At 42.1% G+C, this 19,700-nt stretch overlaps 1 protein-coding gene across 2 annotated transcripts in view; it reads right to left on the bottom strand.

Annotated features, from left to right (window-relative positions):
- Positions 1 to 6,469: 6,469 nt before the first annotated feature.
- si:ch211-251b21.1 (glutamate receptor U1) overlaps positions 6,470 to 19,700 on the bottom strand; it is a 29,049-nt gene continuing 15,818 nt past the window's right edge. For both annotated transcript variants that reach the window (XM_004545937.6, XM_004545938.6), the window contains exons 5-10: positions 17,837 to 18,060; positions 12,339 to 12,436; positions 11,082 to 11,299; positions 10,757 to 10,976; positions 6,988 to 7,238; positions 6,470 to 6,912 (exon numbers count right to left, since the gene is read on the bottom strand). In XM_004545937.6, coding sequence (XP_004545994.1) covers positions 6,814 to 6,912; positions 6,988 to 7,238; positions 10,757 to 10,976; positions 11,082 to 11,299; positions 12,339 to 12,436; positions 17,837 to 18,060 — 1,110 coding nt within the window. In that variant the 3' untranslated portion in view covers positions 6,470 to 6,813. The remainder of the gene's footprint in view (positions 6,913 to 6,987; positions 7,239 to 10,756; positions 10,977 to 11,081; positions 11,300 to 12,338; positions 12,437 to 17,836; positions 18,061 to 19,700) is intronic.

Raw genomic sequence — 19,700 nt, 5'->3', positions numbered from 1 at the left:
AGGTGGTTGAGTTACCAAACAAGCTGTGTGGTGCTGTATGTGGCTAGTGCAGCCTGGCAGTCAAGAGAACACATCTTATGGGCAACCCTGCAATTTGGCAATATCTGCCCTGAGATGGACATCAAAAAAGAACATGGAATGACCGGCTGAACGATTGTTTCACCATGCTCACCAGAGAGAAAACCTCTGCCTCCTTCCACAGTTTTCAGAGGTTGAGGTTGGTAAATCTGTGTTGCCTCTGTCAGTCCACACAATTTCATAGATAACATACCTCGCTCTCCAACCTCTTGACCAGACAGGGATCACCAACCAAGTAGATGACCTGCTCTCCCACCTGAGCTACAGCCACTCCCAAATGGTTTACAGTCCTACAAAACTGAACTGAAAAACTTATTCTGAACAGAAACTTACACTGGGAAAAAAACACAGGGAAACACAAGCCCTCAAACTTCAACAATGCAAGGCAATGGTGACACGCCAAGAACAGGAACACAACTGATGCTCTGATTATGAAAGAAAGGGAAGACAGCAACTATATATACACAGGAGGGTGATTGGGGGAGTGGAGACAGCTGGGGAGAACATGACACAGGAAGCAGATGACAGCAGACAGAACAAAGGAAGTAAAACTAAAAGCCAAGCACCAGAAACTCTCAAAGCAAAAGAGGAAGTGGTAACTAAATGAGAAGACACAGATGCAGGAATGAACTTATAGGATACTTGACACAGGAGTGGGGAGCACTAAGGCAGGAATGTAGAACGAGTCTACCAAGAGAATTAATACAAGAAATAATATAAACATGTCAACCCTCATATAATCAAATAAACCAAACTAGAAAGTCAAAAGTCAAACACTCAGATATAAAATGAAGATAAAGAAGAAAATATTAGACATTAATAGAAATAATATTAAAAGAATGTGGGCTTGGTAAACAGTGTTAGAGGAGCTGGGGCTAGAAAAAGAGCCTATCTCATCTTAACAGCTGTATTTTATTGAGAGTGACCTTGAGGAATATAATATTTAATAAATTATTTGTAACTGTTCAACCAGATTTAGCATGGAAAACTGATCCTGGGACAACAGGGAAAAATCCACTTTGATAGAGAGAAACCAATATTCACCAATATTCCTCACAGCTTTAGACAAAAAACTAGAATGTTTTTCAAATTGTTAAGATATGTCATAAGAAATCTTTGGACTGTAATATCAATAAGAAAGTGGTTGAAAATTGCTAAGGGTATTTTAAAACCCTTGTTGCACTTCTGCATAAATCAACAATAAAAACTCTTTAGAAAATGCAGACCTCTCTCTTTAGTACCTCAATTCTAAAAAATGAGGTACTAAAGGTACTAAAAACAGTTTTATAACCAACTGTAAAAATTCACAGAGATACATAAAACTACTTATAAACATTCAGTACAAGTTAAAGTACCCCAGCATCACTGCATTATTAAACTTAATAGAAAAAATCATAACATCCACAGATGATAAGACAGATGGTGTATTAATAAAAAACTGGAATGTTATGGCATCAGTGGGTAACTGGGAGTTATTAAAGAAAAAGAAAGCAATAGTTTGTGAAGTTAAATGATTATTGTCCCTTATTTACAGCATGTCTTTATCCTGTCTTCCTTCTCTCACCCCAACCGGTCACAGCAGATGGCCCCCTCCCTGAGCCTGGTTCTGGTTCTGTCGGAGGTTTCTTCCTGTTAAAAGGGAGTTTTTCCTTCCCACTGTCATCAAAGTGATAGAGTGTTATTGTGATTTGACGCTGTACAAATAAAACTGAATTTAATTGAATCAAACATAATGAAATGGGGAGAAAGCAAAACTGAAAACACTAACATAGCACACAAGACTTTCAAAGTAGAACAGACATTCACAAAGATACAGACTAGACACTGAGACATAGAGACATGACTGACTGGGGAGACAGGGAGAACATGGAGACAAGAGTGACTAGACGTGGAAAGTGGGACACAGGAAAAGTACAGAGTAGACATGGGAACAGACAAAAAACACAGGCTAACATAAATACTAAGGAACGAAGGACTCTAATTACTAAGAACATAAGAAATAAAGATAACCAAAACCAGGAATAACAGTAGTCATGGAATATTAAATCAGAATCTGAAACCCAAATACTGGCTCGCAGACCCAGTACAGTGACAGCAAGACACAGAATAGATTTGTTTGAGCCACGAAATACAGAAAATGGGCATTAGATGAGTCTAATCTGAGAATCCTAATTTGAGACCTTCGGTTCTACCCGCCGTGCATTTGTCCGTTGCAGAAAAAGTGAACTGATGGTCTCTACATGCATGGTTCCCACAGTGAAGATTGTGAGAGGAGGTGTGATGGTGTGGGGGTGCTTTGCTGATGACACTGTTGGGGATTTATTCAAAATTGTAGGCAAACTAAACCAGCATGGCTACCACAGTATCCTGCAGCTCACGCCACCCCATCGATCACTAATTTTGAAGCAGCTGGATAATGTAGTGGTAAAACTACACATCTTTGGATTGGGAATCATAAGTTCGATTCCTATCCAGTAAGGGTCCTGGCTAGACCCACCCATGCTAAAAACCTAGCCCTAGAATGGTGTGGCCAGATCTGCATCCTGTCTGCAGCTCAGACACAAAACATTTCAGTGCATGTTGTACTCTGTATGATTGTGCATGTGAGGACTAAAGCTTGATTCTTCTTCATCTGGTTTGTGTTTATTTGGACCATCACTTATTTTCCAACAGCACAATGACCCCAAACACACCTCCAGGTTGTGTCAGGGCTATCTGACCAAGAAGGAGAGGGATGGAGCGCTGCACCAGATAGCCTGGCCTCCACAATCACCTGACCTAAACTCAATGGAGATGGTTTTGGATGAGATGGAGCGCAGAGTGAAGGCAAAAGGACCAACAAGTGCTCAGCATCTCTGGGAACTCCCTCAAGACTGTTGGAAACCATTTCAGGAGACGACCTCATGAAGCTCATGGAGAGAATGCCAAGAGTGTGCAAAGCAGGAATCAAAGGAAAGGGGTATTCGGCAGAATCTGAAATATAAAACATATTTTGAGTTATATTACACTTTTTTTCTTTATTTACCTTGCAAAATGTAAAGAAATTAGGGGTCACTCAAGACATTTGTACCTGTCTACAATACCTGACAACTATTTGGCATTTTCGCTCCATTGCAGTCTTTTTATTGAGCTTGTTTGTTCACTTGTTTTACCACTGATCTAACAAGAGGATAACAAGAAGGAAAAAAATGTTACATGCAAGGATTCAATCTGATCAACTAGAGCAAAAGATCCAATCCATTTTCCTGTCTTTGATACTGTCTTTACATACTGAGTTGCAGTTCTTTACTCCACCTCACAAAAGCATTGGATTGCATGAGTCGAATCCTGCTGAGCTTCACAGCAAAAACAATCTTGTAGCACCTCCAAGTGGTCATATCAGCCCATATCAGTTTGTGTACAAAAGAGTGAGGTGTGGGGAAACCAATTTAAATTGTTTTACCTATGCTCAGTATGTGCAGACATTTCATAAAAGGTCAGGGATCCACAGGCTGCTCTATGTTTACAGCACTTCTGTTTAACATTTCGAAGTTTCAACCTGTCAGTGTCCAAGTAACAAAACCTTTATTTTTGTCTGCTTCTGCAAATTCAGTAATTCACATTTAACATAATTGGCAAATCTGAAAAAGTAAAAAGGTACTTAATTATACTATTAATACTTAACTTTCAGTGCTGAAAGTTAGTTTTGTAACTTTTTTCTACAGCAGTCTTTCACACACGTATGTACAGTCAGGCAAACTCAGTCCAGACTTTTCTTTTACAGATTTATGTTTAATGTGATGTTGATAGATTTTACTTCTTTTTTCTTTGCTTTTCCGGCTCCATCAGTAAACAAACAGGATCTTAATGTTCAATTAAAGTGTAATTTGGGTTCACAGACTTCCCTACTCAGTAAAAAAAATTAAAATAAAGATTAAAAAAATGTACATTAAAGTCAATGTATAGTCATTTCTTAATTAAGGGAGAATGTTTTTTGAAGAAATCTTTTTTTTGTCAGTTAATTTTTGTTAATTTTTGTTAATTTTGTTTAATAAGTTTATTATTTACTTCTTTTTCTTTTTTTAACTTTAAGCAGGTTCTGTAGCCGTTTAATGCTCACTATGACTTTTCTAATGATTGGTACTGAGCAGGTAGTATCCAGTGTATTTAGAATATATTAAAGGGGGAGCTTCCCCCTTGGATTATTAATTAGATAAAAGCCAGGACAGAATTTGGGCAAAGTTTTACATAAATAGAAAATACTTTGTTATCTTACTTTAGGTTTTTTGTTTAACTATAACAACAAAAGCAGAGCAGTAGGTAGAATAACTGTTCAGATAATGCAATACAAATATAAAAAAAAATGTTCTCCCTTTCACTAAGCTATTTGTTTTGGCTTTAAAAAAAATACTTCAAACAAAACACCAAATAGTGAAGAACAGAGGTTTTGTTTAGAGGATTTTGTTCAGGAACAGTATCATGTTCACATTTTTCCTTTTTATTGCACGTCAGCTATGACTTAGTAACTGTCCTGCTTCTGAGAAAAAAAATGTCTCAGTCAGTCAGTCAGTGTTGCTCAGAGAGGGAAGTGTTGCTGCGTTGTTTTTTCACCAAAGTAGTGCATCGTGATCCTGAGGAATTAGTTTCTCTTCTCAGAAGCTGTACGATTCAGTTAGGAAATAGAATTTATTCTGACGTGTCACTTCTCATTCTGGTCGGGAGCCCGCAGTGCCTCTGACTGGAAATCACTGCAGGCAGGGGTGAGGACAACAGCATAAATTATCGGTACTTCACTCTCTCCGATTAAGGACATTGCAATAAAGCACTACCTTACCAAGGCTCACAACATCATTAGGGTTAGATTTCTAACACTGCCACCCTTTGCTTTGTTGACAGCGATGCAAACCTTTGGCCACACAGTTCCAGTAGCAGACACATCTCTACATCAGCTGTTCAGACAAGACTGTGTGAATCAGGCCTTTATGGTCAAATAGCTGCTAAGAAACCACGACTAAGGAAAAGCAACAAGCAGAAGAGATTTGTTTCGGCCAAGAAACACAAGAAATGGAGATTAGACCAGTGGAAATCTGTGCTTTGGTCTGATGAGTCCAAATCTCAGATGTTTGGTTCCACAAAGGTGAACTGATGGTCTCTACATGCATGGTTCCCACTGTGAAGCACGGAGGAGATGGTGTGTGTGTGTGTGTGTGTGGGGGGGGGTTGCTGGTGAGACTGTTGGGGATTTATTCCAAACTGAAGGCACAATGAAACCAGCATGGCTACCGCAGCATCCTTCAGCGACATGCCATCCCATGATTGATTTTCCAACAATGACCCCAAACACACCTCCAGGTTGTGTCAGGGCTTTCTGACCAAGAAGGAGAGGGATGGAGTGCTGCACCAGATGGCCTGGCCTCCACAGTCACCTGACGTAAACCCAGTGGAGATGGTTTGGGATGAGATGGAGCGCGCAGAGTGAAGGCAAAAGGACCAACAAGTGCTCATCATCTCTGGGAACTCCTTCAAGACTGTTGGAAACCATTTCAGGTGATGATTATTTCACACTACAATCTATTAGTATTTTATTATTTAATTTACTTTAGTAGTTGCTGATCTTACAGTCTTGGAGCAACTATGACCACATATCATCCTCTGGCAGTCAAGGTTACAAAGAAGTCTAAAATTTTACTTTTTGAGTTAGCTACAGTAACAAATGAGCCATTTTGCTGCTACAACTACACATGTTTCTTTTCCAAATATTTATTTATAAGTGACTTATGTATGTATGTATGTATATATATGTATATATTGTACTATTCTTAGTTAGCGTATTGTCTGTCTTGTCTTAATGTTGGTTTAAAATGGAGCACTGTAACAAAAAATAATTTCCCCCAGGGATCAATAAAGTATTCTGATTCTGATTCTGATTGTACTTATATGAACTAAAGTGAAAGACAAAATATCACTTTCACCACTCTTATCGTCTTGGATGTCATCTGCTGTACTCTAAGGCCTCTGCCAGTGACTTCTGCCTCTGGGTCAGGTGTCGGGGTCTGTGGGGGTTTCTCTCCTCCTCTCTCTCTGTTTTTGCAACTTGATGTTTTTGTGTTTGTACTAGTGGTGTGATGGTGTCCCAGGGTTTTATTTGTGGTGCCAGCCAACAGAAAAAATAAAATGCTCAGACTTTTTCCCCTTCTAGCTTCCCAAGCCTTATCATGGTGATCTGTTTGTATCATTTTCTTTCAGTATTGCCTCTCATGTGCTGGATGAAGATGAGGAAAGGCTGGATGTCCTGGGTATGTTGAACTTGGTTGTTAGTACAGGCCCTAGGTGGTGTTAATGTTTGCTCTAATAAATGAAACTCCTCTCTACAATGAACAATAAAGTTGTATACACTGAAAAACAGAGCAGGCAGGATATTGGAGTATTTATTTGGAATATACAAGCAAATAGTAAGACCAGGTTACAACTGTGACAGAAGAACTTCAGGTGTTAGAAGTGAGATGTAAATATGTGATAATAAAACAACGCTAAACAGCTAACAAGACAGACTGATTATAATATTAAGTCTGAAATATACCTGTGGGTTTGGTGCTTAATATACTGCTGCTGGTAGTTGTTCAAACTGGGCACCAAAGTATAAAACCCACTGAAATACAACACAATATGCGACTGTTACTACGGAAATACAGAAAGCTCTCAGCTTGTTCACTTCTCTAACACTATCTTATCGAATGACAACGTGGTGCTTCTTCTTTAGGCTTTGCTTTTGTCTGAGGTGTCGTGCTCTGTGCTCTCCCCTCCACTGCCAAACCTCCGGTTCAGCTCTGATGTCAACACCAAGCAGCAGGATTTCTGCCAAAGAACAGAAGAAATGTTACAGGATAAAAACATTCCATGCCATGATTACATTGTGATATTCTTTCCTACCTTGCCATCCTTAGCTTGGTTGTGGGCCCTTGATAAGAGCTCCAGCAGGGCTAGCAGGAGCCCGATGCCCAGACCCAGTCCCAGGAGGAGGAACAGGCCCCGTAAGTCATAGGGTTGCAGGGCCTCGGAGATGTGGGCTCCACCAGTGCCAACACAGCTGCTGGCCCACCACTTCTCACGCAGGTATGTTAGCTCACCAGACTCACTGAGCTGGAGGATGGCAACAGTTAGATTCTTCACCAGCGGGGATCCTAGCAGGAAATAAACATGCGATTTGAGTGAAGAAAGAGGTTTCTGAATGTCTCACCCCATTACCATAAGTGTTTACCATTTTCCACAGTGGCACAACTCACCACCTTTACAATTTAGTTTTTCTACTTATGACAGGAACTACTTTTTGGAGTGGCACAAATAATTTGGGTGGAATCTTATTGTGACACCTGATTGTTTTGTAAATAGTTATTTAAAAAATGCCATTGCCCAGTCTTTGTCTCTGCTGCAGGGGATAGGTGGTACAGCGGACTCGAGGTAATCAGGCGGATGAACTTTTTTCCCTTTTTTAGTGACGCCAGGGACGGGAGAGGAGCGTGGAGGCAGCTGGAAAGCTGATCACGGCAGAAACACCGGTGCCAAATCGAGCTGCATTGTACATGTGGATATATATGTATGTAAGTAAACGTGTCTCAACAGTTACCAGAGCACTGTGTCAGGTAACAATGCAATTATGGTATGAATTACAAAATCCTGTCCATTTAATGGCTGAAGGGAAAACTGATTTGTTAAACATGTTTGTGGTTTTCATAGTAAGAAATCTATCTTTTTCTTTCATTTTTGTGTGATTTTAGGGTAATACACTATGTCAAAATTAAAAAATACCTATAAAGTCAGTCAGTTTTTTAAGGTGAATTAATTTTAAAGGTATATCTATGACCGAGAGGGTTAAACTCTGTAAATGCTAATGGACTCAAGCATAGAAAAAGTGCTTGTATAAGTGCTTTCTAAGAATCCACACATTCACATTGATCTTACCTGAGGATATTTGGCCTGCAGACCTGAGCAGCCAGGAATCAAACCACCAACCTTCCGATTAGCAGATGACCTGATCTACCTCAGCCACCTCTTTGTCAATACTGATTTTATTCAATCAGATAAAATTGTCTCATTTTGTTTTTTGGGGGTTTTGTTTCAAAGTGAAAACAAAGTGAAACTTTCAAGCATACACACTGACAATAAAACCTGCCATAAATGTTGCCATAAGACAGATGCAAGTAGGTTGCTGTCCTATTTTTACTTGTGTGACTGAACCAGTAGCTCCGTCTGAACTAGGAGGTAGCTTTGTAACGCTAAGTGTGTCCAATGTTTTGTCAGTTCAGTCAATTTAATGTGAATCTGCTCTGCTAAGATTGTCTAAGGAGGGAAGTAGTGATATGAACTCTCTTGTTTGTAGTATTCCCAGAGTATTTTAATGTATTTCATAAAATATGAACTTTTGGTGTCCCTGTATTGATACAATATCACCAAGCCAAATATTGCACTATGCAATCTTACAGAGATTGTGATGATTTTATGGATAATTAAAGTCAGTCATATATCCATAAACACAAGCTGAAAGTCAGTGATGCTGCTCGGTTTGCAATCCTGAATATCACGGCACAAGCAGGATTCACTGCACTGTTAATTTTAGCTATGTTATATTGCTGCCTCTGTTTGGTGGTGTCGAGCCAAATGGACTTTAATGTTTGTTTGAACGAGCTGACGGTTCACTCGTTAAGCTGAAAGAAAGATGCTTTGATCACAGGAGTCACACATGTGTCCACTGTACCATCTGGGAACTCTTCTTGTTTCGTAATAACACAAACACTAAATCCTCCTTCTCTTGTGCTGTTTTGTAGCAGTGTATACACCTGAGACTGTCACCTGTCTATCTGTCCTGCACTCTCTCTCTTTGTCTTTCTCTCTGATTGTGTAATAAAAGTATGAACATGTATTTATAAGTTACACTTGTGTTTGAATCCTGCAGCTTATCACACATTTGATTTCCATGTGTGACAACTGCAAGTGTCCAGAGTGAGGACAGACTGAGGGACCCATTGCTGCACATCATCTGTGAGGCTTTGCACCCCTGATGATCCACCAGGACAAACTCAGCAGTGTGTGAGGAAGAGGAGGAGGAAGAGCCAGCAGCAGCTGACAGATGGAGAGAATAGACAGACTGTTCCCTGTTTGTGAAGGACTGCTAGAAAAGTTTAAAATAACTAATTGTCTGTCCTGAATCAGTCTTATTAGGTAATGTTCAAATAATTTTATCATTCCAGTGTTTTCAGTGTGGGAGAAAGTACTCAGGGCCTTCAAGTTACACACTATGAAAGGCAGCAACAAGTGTAATATTCAGAAACCTAAAGTATGTATCAGCAGCAGAATGGAGCTAAAATAAATGTTTGTTTCAGTTCTATGAAGCTTTGAGTATTTTGGATTAGTACTGCTGTGTTTGTTGCATCATAATCGTTTATATGCTTTATATATTCTCTGAGGTAAGTTGGTCTATAGTGTTACATCATATTCTATAAAGATGATATGATATATACTTTCGGTATACTTTCTGCCCAGTTTGACCCATTTAGCAGAAGTCAGCCTTTTTAAGGCTCTGATATCTATTCTGTATGACTTAAAGAAGCTATGACATGGTATGATTTTCTCACCCAATAAAGGAATATTCAATATATCAGTCTACTCTTCATTCTATCAGAAACAGTTATCACAGCTCGTACATTTTCTTTTTACACATATATGTAAGCATTGAGCCAAATTTAGTAATGCCATCTTAATAAAATAACAGCATTTGCCTATTATATTTAATATATCTATATACACACTGTCAAAGATGCTTGTCTTTGAGTGAAGATTTAAGGTGATAGGAAATATAAATAACTGCAACTTGAATCTTTACTGAAGCTCAGTATTTGACACAGAGTTCAAGTTCACTGCTGTAATAACTAATAATGGTTAATATAATAATAACTTTGATATTGGCCATATTACATTTACATTACCAAAGTAAGATGACTTTAGTCTCATGAACAACATTAGCTAATTGTTATTAACTAGCTAATCTTAAAATGACTGTTCAGTACAGAAATGAAGCCCAACAATCATGTTTTTACAGTCCTGTGGTCTCAGCCTCAGATACTTATCAAATCAAAGTGATGTGATAAACAAAATGAACTAACAGAAAAACTTTTCTCCTTCATTTCTGTCAAACGATGCTGTATGAAACGTTTCCAGCTGTTAGTATCATAGTTGCTAGGCAACCTGGGCAGCGCGACAGGAGCTAGACCGTCCCATTTCACAAGCCTCACACTTCCGGCCTTAGCAGTCTTTGAGTGTGCGGCCCTTGTGGACCGTTAAGGCTGTGTACTTTAAGGCTTGCAGAACCTGAATTGGGATACAGCCAGTGTGTCAATGTGGCATGTTGTATAGAGCACTCTGAGTAATCTGGGAGACTAGAAAAGGGCTATATAAGAATCAGTTGATTCAGTGTCTGAACAGAGTTTCATCATGTTAGTTTTGCACTATTATGTTCCGGCACATGTTGTTATTACATGGCTTGATTAAGGTACACATTAAGCTGACATCTGGGGCCAGAGCTGAAACTGTTCTGGGCCAGCACAGGGCCAGCAGTGTGTCTGCAACTGGCCTTGTGCTGGCCCATGTGTGGGCCACCAAAGAAGAAAGCTAGAAAGCAGCATCCTGACAGATCCAAGCAACTCACCTAGAGGTGCTGCTATGGCGTAGGACCGCATAGAGATGACCTCTGGTGAACGGGTCAGTTTACAGTACCGAGCCACTGCCAAGTCCAAGGACACTGCTTCACCAATAAATGCAAAGTTTCCTTCCTGTGTGCGGCGTATACCTTCTTCTGCGTTGGACACATAGCTTTTTTTACGCTCCATGTGCTGGTAGATACGCCGGTACACAGGATTGTTGGAATTCTAGGAAAGTAAAGTAAAATATTTATCATGTTTATTGAACCTTTCCCATATGTTATGTAGCAGCAGTAATGACTATGAATGCTAACTAGGAGTAACTGATCATGCCTTAAAGAAGAGCATAGTAGATCCAGATTCAATTGTGCCGTAATTGATTACATCCTGGTTAGCCAGGTCTGCAAAGCTCTTAATGGAGATGTGTTTGCTGTTGGAGTTCAACGCAGACTTTAAGTTGCAGAGGTAGCAGGCAAGCAGCAATACAGAAAACAGCCACCAGATGGCACTGACTACACGTCCAGACAATGCCTTGGGGTGAGGACCGGCTCCTGAGAGGACAAAGAAAGTGGTCAAGCAGTCAGCAGGTGACAAACAATCAACCAAGAAACAGAGTTGCAGTTTCAACGGAAAATAATGTATTTATATTATTCAAACAGAGCCTACTCTTGATGTTCAGCTACTTGAAATATATATTTTCTACTGATATTTTTATGCTGTTTCACTCTGCACAATTCTCTCATATTTACAGCAGGGTTATTTTAAAAAGCATAGATTTTTCCTTTTGTCTTTACAGTAGTCAGTGTATATACACAGATTAGTCATTTGCACTCTTCACTATTCATTACATAGCCAATCAAATCATTACTGAGAGCAACATGAAGAGTGAGAAAAGAAGTGTTAAAGCTACTGTGAAGTTTTTACATGTCAAATAAACTTGAGGGAAAAAAAGAGGGAATCCTAACTACTCCTGTTAGTTATTAGTAAGCAGTTTATTTAAAAACAGCTTTATTTTTCAATGCAAACTTTATTTGCAGTTTCTTATTAATAAAATACCCCCAGCTCATTGTGAAAATGAAAAGTAGATGCTGAATTGACTGATTTTTAGAGAGCACTTTTATACTCAACTTATGCATCCAAAGCACTTCAAACAACTTGCGTCATTCACTCACTCATACAAGCACATTTTTCTATCTAACCTGCCCAAGGACACTTTGGCATTCTGACTGGAGTAGCCAGGAATTAAACCACCAACCTTCTGATTAGCTGATGAAGTGGTCTACCTCCTGCACTACAGCCATCACACGTTTACACATAATACTAGCGAATTGTAACTTCTTTATTTTACTTGACATTCAGTTGTTGACTATATGCAGACATTGATACAAGTCTCAATATACTACATTGAATTGTTATGCATGTGGAACTTGTCATTTTCATTTTCCTTATTTGATCTCTTTCTATAGGTATTACAAAATGATCCGTGTACCGTAAAACATGTTACTACATATTTGTCTTAAGGCATGTAGAAAGTGGCAAGCAGCAGAAGAGTGCATTTCTGTGCTTTAATTTAGTGGACTGCTGCAATACCTTGCAGGGTGAGAGCTCCTGTAATGTACCAGAAGCTGTGCAGCAAAGTGAAACTGTGTTCTTCTGTGTCTGGCTCAGCCCATTCACTGGGACTGATCCTGCAGGATAAAACAAATGAAAGCTTTCATAACATAATTCAAGATTCAATTGTATATACAACATTCAACCTCAACAACAAAATCATTGAGATGAACAAAATAACATGGATGATCCTGTTACAATGCAACATTGCAATGTTCTGCTAGGATGTTCTGCTGGTATTCATGTAGATCACTTTTTTTTCTTTTTTACATATTTTACAGTTTGCTTTGCTGGTAACTGGATGTTTTTGGTTTTGTTCAATTCCTCATAGGGACAATAGTTGTCAAATTCAGGTTTGTAAAACAGGTACTTGTGAGTTGGCTATGTGGTAGCTCTCTTATAGAAGTGTAATCATCCATGCATATTTTTGCTTAACCAACCATCATCATGATAACAGCAACACCTGACAATGGTGGCCTTCCCCAGCACCCCCAAGCACTCTGCCATATTAAAAACTGCCCAGGAATGGCCTAAGACAGCAGTCCCCAACCTTTTTGCGCCATGGACCGGTTTATGCCCGACAATATTTTCACGGACCGGCCTTTAAGGTGTCGCGGATAAATACAACAAATTAAAACTAGTACCGGTACCGAAAAAAAGAAGATTTATTCATAACACAAGTGAAAAGACCCAGGAAAACCGAGTTAACGATAAAAACGATAACAAAATAACGCTGAAAACCGATAAAAACCCTGAAAATCATACATTTCACACCTGAGCCTCAACTATTGCGGCCCGGTACCAAACGACTCACAGACCGGTACTTGTCTGAGGTCCGGGGGTTGGGGACCGCTGGCCTAAGAAACATGATAAAGAGTCCAGGGCATTGTCAAGCTTCTAAATTTGGGTTCGCAATCATAGTGGGATGTATCAAGAGAAGCCTGATCCACAAAGGATGCCCTTTTAACCCACCACAGGATCTAAAGCTAATGTGCCAATGCAGAGTCAGAAGGTATCTATGCCCAAAGAGCAACATGAGCAAGACCTACACATTATCAGGAAGGTAATGTTGTGGCTGATCCATGTTGCCTTTAATTATAAGTCAGTCTACATGTGTTTTGTGGACTTGGAGAAGGCATTCAACCGTGTCCCTCAGAGTGTCCTGTGAGAGGTGCTCCGAGATTATGGGGTGTTTGGCCCATTGCTACGGGCCATTCGATTCTTATACAACCGTTACAAGAGCCTGGTCCGCACAGCCGACAATAAGTTGGACTCGTTCCTAGTGGGTGATGGGCTCCGCCAGGGCTGCCTCTGTCACAGATTCTGTTCATAATCTTTATGGCCAAGTGGAGAAAAGCTTTCACTTGGGTGGTCTCAGAATCTCTGCTTTTCGTGGATGATGTGGTTCTGTTGTACCGGTCTGTTGTGGTGAAGAGGACGCTCAAACTCCCAGGCCTCTGATAGAGGACCCGAGCTTGAATTTTTTTTTTATATATAGATAAAAAAAAAATATATATATATAAAAAAATAAAAAATTCCCCACTCCTTCAAGCTCCTCTACCAGAGGCCTGGGAGCTTAAGGGTCCTGCGCAGTATCTTAGCTGTTCCTAGGACTGCGCTCTTCTGGACAAAGATCTCAGCTGTTGTTCCCGGGATCTGCTGGAGCCACTCGCCTAGCTTGGGAGTCACTGCACCTAGTGCTCCGATTACCACTGGGACCACCATCACCTTCACCCTCCACATCTTCTCGAGCTCTTCTCTGAGCCCTTGGTATTTCTCCAGCTTCTCGTGTTCCTTCTTACTGATGTTGCTGTCATTCAGAACCGCTACATCGATCACTACGGCCGTCTTCTTCTGTTTGTCTACCACCACTATGCCCGGTTTGTTAGCTACCACCATTTTGTCCGTCTGTATCTGGAAGTCCCACAGGATCTTAGCTCGGTCATTCTCCATCACCCTTGGGGGCATCTCCCATTTTGACATCGGGACTTCCAGGTTATACTCGGCACAGATGTTCCTGTACACTATGCCCGCCACTTGATTATGGCGTTCCATGTATGCCTTGCCTGCTAGCATCTTGCACCCTGCTGTTATGTGCTGGATTGTCTCAGGGGCGTCTTGCCTGGTGTGATAGACCCCAGCCTCTATGGATCTTGTGCTCAGAGCTTGTTCTTGTGCTGCCATGATTAGTGCCTCTGTGCTGTCTTTCAGTCCAGCTTTGTCCAGCCACTGGTAGGATTTCTGGATATCAGCCACCTCCTCTATCTGCCGGTGGTACATACCGTGCAGGGGCTTGTCCTTCCATGATGGTTCCTCGCCTTGCTCCTCTTTCTTGGGTTTCTGCTGCCTGAGGTATTCACTCAGCACTCGGTCAGTTGGGGCCATCTTCGTGATGTATTCGTGGATGTTTGTTGTCTCATCCTGGACTGTGGTGCTGACACTCACCAGTCCCCGACCTCCTTCCTTCCACTTAGCGTACAGCCTCAGGATGCTGGACTTGGGGTGAAACCCTCCATGCATGGTAAGGAGTTTTCTTGTCTTTATGTCAGTGGCGTTTATCTCCTCCTTTGGCCAGCCTATTACCCCAGCAGGGTACCTGATCAAGGGCAGGGCGTAGGTGTTGATAGCCCGGATCTTGTTCTTACCATTCAGCTGACTCCTCAGGACTTGCCTGACCCTCTGCAGATACTTGGTGGTTGCAGCTTTCCTAGCGGCCTCTTCAGTGGTTCCCATTCGCCTGCGGGAACCCCAGGTACTTGTAACTGTCCTCTATGTCTGCAATGTTGCCTCCTGATAGTTCGATCCCCTCAGTTCTGACGACCTTCCCTCTCTTTGTTACCATCCGACTACACTTCTCCAGTCCGAACAACATTCCGATGTCATTGCTGTATATCCTGGTGGTGTGGATCAGTGAATCGATGTCTCGTTCACTCTTGGCATACAGCTTGATGTCATCCATGTACAGCAGGTGGCTGACAACTGCTCCATTCCGTAGTCGGTATCCGTAGCCAGTCTTGTCAATGATCACACTGAGGGGGTTAAGGCCTATGCAGAACAGCAGTGGGGACAGAGCATCTCCTTGGTAGATCACACACTTGATGGTGACTTGTGCTATGGGTTTGGAGTTGGCCTCTAGTGTTGTATGCCACATCCCCATTGAGTTCCTGATGAAGGCTCTTAGGGTCCCATTGATCTTGTACAATTCTAGGCATTCCAGTATCCAGCTGTGGGGCATTGAGTCATAGGCCTTCTTGTAATCAATCCAGGCAGTGCACAGGTTGGTCAGTCTGGTCTTGCAGTCTCGGCTGATTGTTCTGTCTACCAGTAGCTGGTGTTTTGCGCCTCTGGTATTCTTGCCAATTCCTTTCTGTGTCCCGCTCATGTATTGACCCATGTGCCTGTTCATCTTAGCTGATATGATGCCTGACAGGAGCTTCCATGTAGTACTGAGGCAGGTTATTGGTCGGTAGTTGGAGGGGACCGGTCCCTTCTTGGGGTCCTTGGGGATCAGGACCGTCCGGCCTTCAGTTAGCCATTCCGGGTGTCTCTCGTTAACTAGCAGCTGGTTCATTTGTGCTGCCAGACGCTCGTGGAGTGCAGTCAGCTTCTTCAGCCAGTAGGCGTGAACCATGTCGGGCCCTGGTGCTGTCCAACTCTTCATACTGGAGACCCTTTCTTGGATATCTGCCACTGTGATGGTTACTGGACCCTGTTCAGGGAGGTCGCTGTGGTCTGCCCTCAGATCCTCTAGCCACTGAGCATTGCCGTTATGGGTTGCGTCCTTCTCCCATATGCTCTTCCAGTATTGCTCCGTCTCCAGCCTTGGTGGTGCTGTTCTCTTATTGTTCCCTTGCCACTGAGAGTACACCTTTGCTGGTTCTGTGGAGAACAGCTGGTTTATTCTCCTGCCTTCTATCTCTCTGGTGTACCTCCTCAAGCGGCTGGCCAAGGCTGTGAGTCTACACTGGAGAAGTGTAGTCGGATGGTAACAAAGAGAGGGAAGGTAGTCAGAACTGAGGGGATTGAACTACCAGAAGGCAACATTGCAGACATAGAGGACGGTTACAAGTACCTGGGGATCCCGCAGGCGAATGGGAAGCATGAAGAGGCCGCTAGAAAAGCTGCAACCACCAAGTACCTGCAGAGGGTCAGGCAAGTCCTGAGGAGTCAGCTGAATGGTAAGAACAAGATCCGGGCCATCAACACGTACGCCCTGCCCGTGATCAGGTACCCTGCTGGGGTAATAGGCTGGCCAAAGGAGGAGATAAACGCCACTGACATAAAGACAAGAAAGCTCCTTACCATGCATGCATGGAGGGTTTCACCCCAAGTCCAGCACCCTGAGGCTGTACGCTAAGAGGAAGGAAGGGGGCCGGGGACTGGTGAGTGTCAGCACCACAGTCCAGGATGAGACAACGAACATCCAAGAATACATTGGGAAGATGGCCCCAACTGACCGAGTGCTCAGTGAATACCTCAGGCAGCAGAAACCCAAGAAAGAGGAGGGAGACGAGGAACCATCATGGAAGGACAGGCCCCTGCACGGTATGTACCACCAGCAGATAGAGGAGGTGGCTGATATCCAGAAATCCTACCAGTGGCTGGACAAAGCTGGACTGAAAGACAGCACAGAGGCACTAATCGTGGCAGCACAAGAACAAGCTCTGAGCACAAGATCCATAGAGGCTGGGGTCTATCACACCAGGCAAGACCCAAGGTGCAGGCTGTGTAAAGATGCCCCAGAGACAATCCAGCACATAACAGCAGGGTGCAAGATGCTAGCAGGCAAGGCATACATGGAACGCCATAACCAAGTGGCGGGCATAGTGTACAGGAACATCTGTGCCGAGTATAACCTGGAAGTCCCGAGGTCAAAATGGGAGATGCCCCAAGGGTGGTGGAGAATGACCGAGCTAAAATCCTGTGGGACTTCCAGATACAGACGGACAAAATGGTGGTGGCTAACCAACCGGACATAGTGGTGGTAGACAAACAGAAGAAGATGGCCGTAGTGATCGATGTAGCGGTTCCGAATGACAGCAATATCAGGAAGAAGGAACACGAGAAGCTGGAGAAATACCAAGGGCTCAGAGAAGAGCTCGAGAGGATGTGGAGGGTGAAGGTAACGGTGGTCCCCGTGGTAATCGGAGCACTAGGTGCGGTGACTCCCAAGCTAGGCGAGTGGCTCCAGCAGATCCCGGGAAAAACATCGGGGATCTCTGTCCAGAAGAGCGCAGTCCTGGGAACAGCTAAGATACTGCGCAGGACCCTCAAGCTCCCAGGCCTCTGGTAGAGGACCCGAGCTTGAAGGATAAACCGCCCGCAGGGGTGTGCTGGGTGTTTTTGTTATACATATATACATATACATATACATATATATATTTTTTTATTTTATTTAATTTTATTTAATTCTATTTTTATTTATACACATATATGTATACATCCCTAGTGTTTTAGGGATGTTTTGTTGCACTGACCTGCCCACCAGGAATATGCAGAAACCTGTTAGCAGGAAGGCAATGATAATGCCAATCCACATGTCAGTGGAGAAGGGTGCCAGCAGGCTGAACGTGCTGTCTTCAGGGTCTGTTGCTTCGCGCAAAATGAAGCTGAGGCCAGTTTGAATGAAGGGGGTGGTCATGTCCACAAACCTCTCTCTGACGGCAGTGACAGTCAGCGGGGCCACAGCCAGGTCAGCCTCCTGAAGCAAGGTATAGCAACACATATGAAAAACCAGGGACACAATCAATGAAAAAAAGAAAAGAAAAGTTAAAACTCTGTACAATGTGAGTACAGATAGAAAGGAGTACAGATAGAAAGGAGTAACAATTTTAAATAATTTATGGTCAGCATTTGTTTTGTAAGTAGCACAAAACATCATAACAAATGTTGAAATATATATAACCCTATGCTCACTGCTACACAGATAGGGTAAGAGCTTATGCTATCAAAAATGTGTTTTTTGTTCATCAAATGGTCTGAAAATAACAGACGTTATTCATTACTATGCTATGCATGATTGGAATAAGTTTTAAGTAATTTGATTTATTTATGGGGTTTTTATTGGATTTTATAACACCTGTGGTCCTCGTGGACAAAAATGACCCCAAAGTAGAAAAGTGTTGCAAAGGGCCATATTTTCACACCATACTGCTTTCAAACATCTTTGATCTTGGATCACTGATTTGTGGGGTCAAGCAATGGTCATAACAACCACAACAACAACAACAACAACAACAGGCAGCACAATGAGGAGACAGGTGCTCTATATTCAATTCAATTTTATTTATACAGCGCCAAATCACAACAACAGTCACATCAAGGTGCTTCATATTGTAAGGTAGACCCTACAATAATACATACACAGAAAGTATGCTCACAAGCCTCCATTGCACTAGAGATTTGTGAGCATACTTTTTTTTTTTTTTTACCATGTTGTGCAAAGCAATGACCAGTAGAACAAAGCACATATTGTCCTCTAGTATAATGAGGAGGGAGAATCAATGTTCAGGAAGGTCCAGGGTTAGAAGATAAAGAAAATATTGTCAATATTTAGATCACATGCTACCCTTTCTCTGAAAAAGCACATCACCCACCTGCAGAAGTGGAAGAAGGCTATGAAGTGAAGGAAAATGATGAAGAATCTGAACTATGTTCAAGTAGGTTCTCAGGCATCCAGGACATGGTAGTCTGAGGAGCTTGGAAAGAAAGTGACTGGGCTTCTTGAAGTTTCTTGAATTTCAGAATGTGAAACTGAAATAGAAGATGTGTCAGAGGACTACACATCTTCCATTTCAATTATGATGAAGACAAAGAATCAAACAAGAAAGAGGAGTCAGCTGAGACAGAGGAATATTTGCAGAAATGTGAGGAAACATTGATCTGGTCTTCTATCCTTCCCAGTGACAGACGATGCATGACTCTCTCATGTGCCACAGAGAAAGACAATCTACCACGGTCCAAGCACATATGCCAGGTCCCATACTCCTTCAGTTGCTTTTCTGCTCGAGTACTGAAAGCATTATACACAGTGTATTCTGCTTGTATTATGCTTTTTAACGTTCACATGCCAATGGATTCAATTCAATTTTATTTATATAGCGCCAAATCACAACAAAAGTCGCCTCAAGGCGCTTCATAGAGACGGAGAAAAACCCAATAATCATATGACCCCCTATGAGCAAGCACTTTGGCGACAGTGGGAAGGAAAAACTCCCTTTTAACAGGAAGAAACCTCTGGCAGAATCAGGCTCAGGGAGGGGCGGGGCCATCTGCTGCGACCGGTTGGGGTGAGAGAAGGAAGACAGGATAAAGACATGCTGTGGAAAAGAGACTGAGGTT

This window comes from Maylandia zebra, linkage group LG20, assembly GCF_041146795.1.
Source record: "Maylandia zebra isolate NMK-2024a linkage group LG20, Mzebra_GT3a, whole genome shotgun sequence".
Taxonomy (NCBI): Eukaryota; Metazoa; Chordata; class Actinopteri; order Cichliformes; family Cichlidae; genus Maylandia; species Maylandia zebra.
The sequence above is the reverse complement of the archived record's forward strand: the minus strand, read 5'-3'. Positions and strand labels throughout refer to the sequence as shown.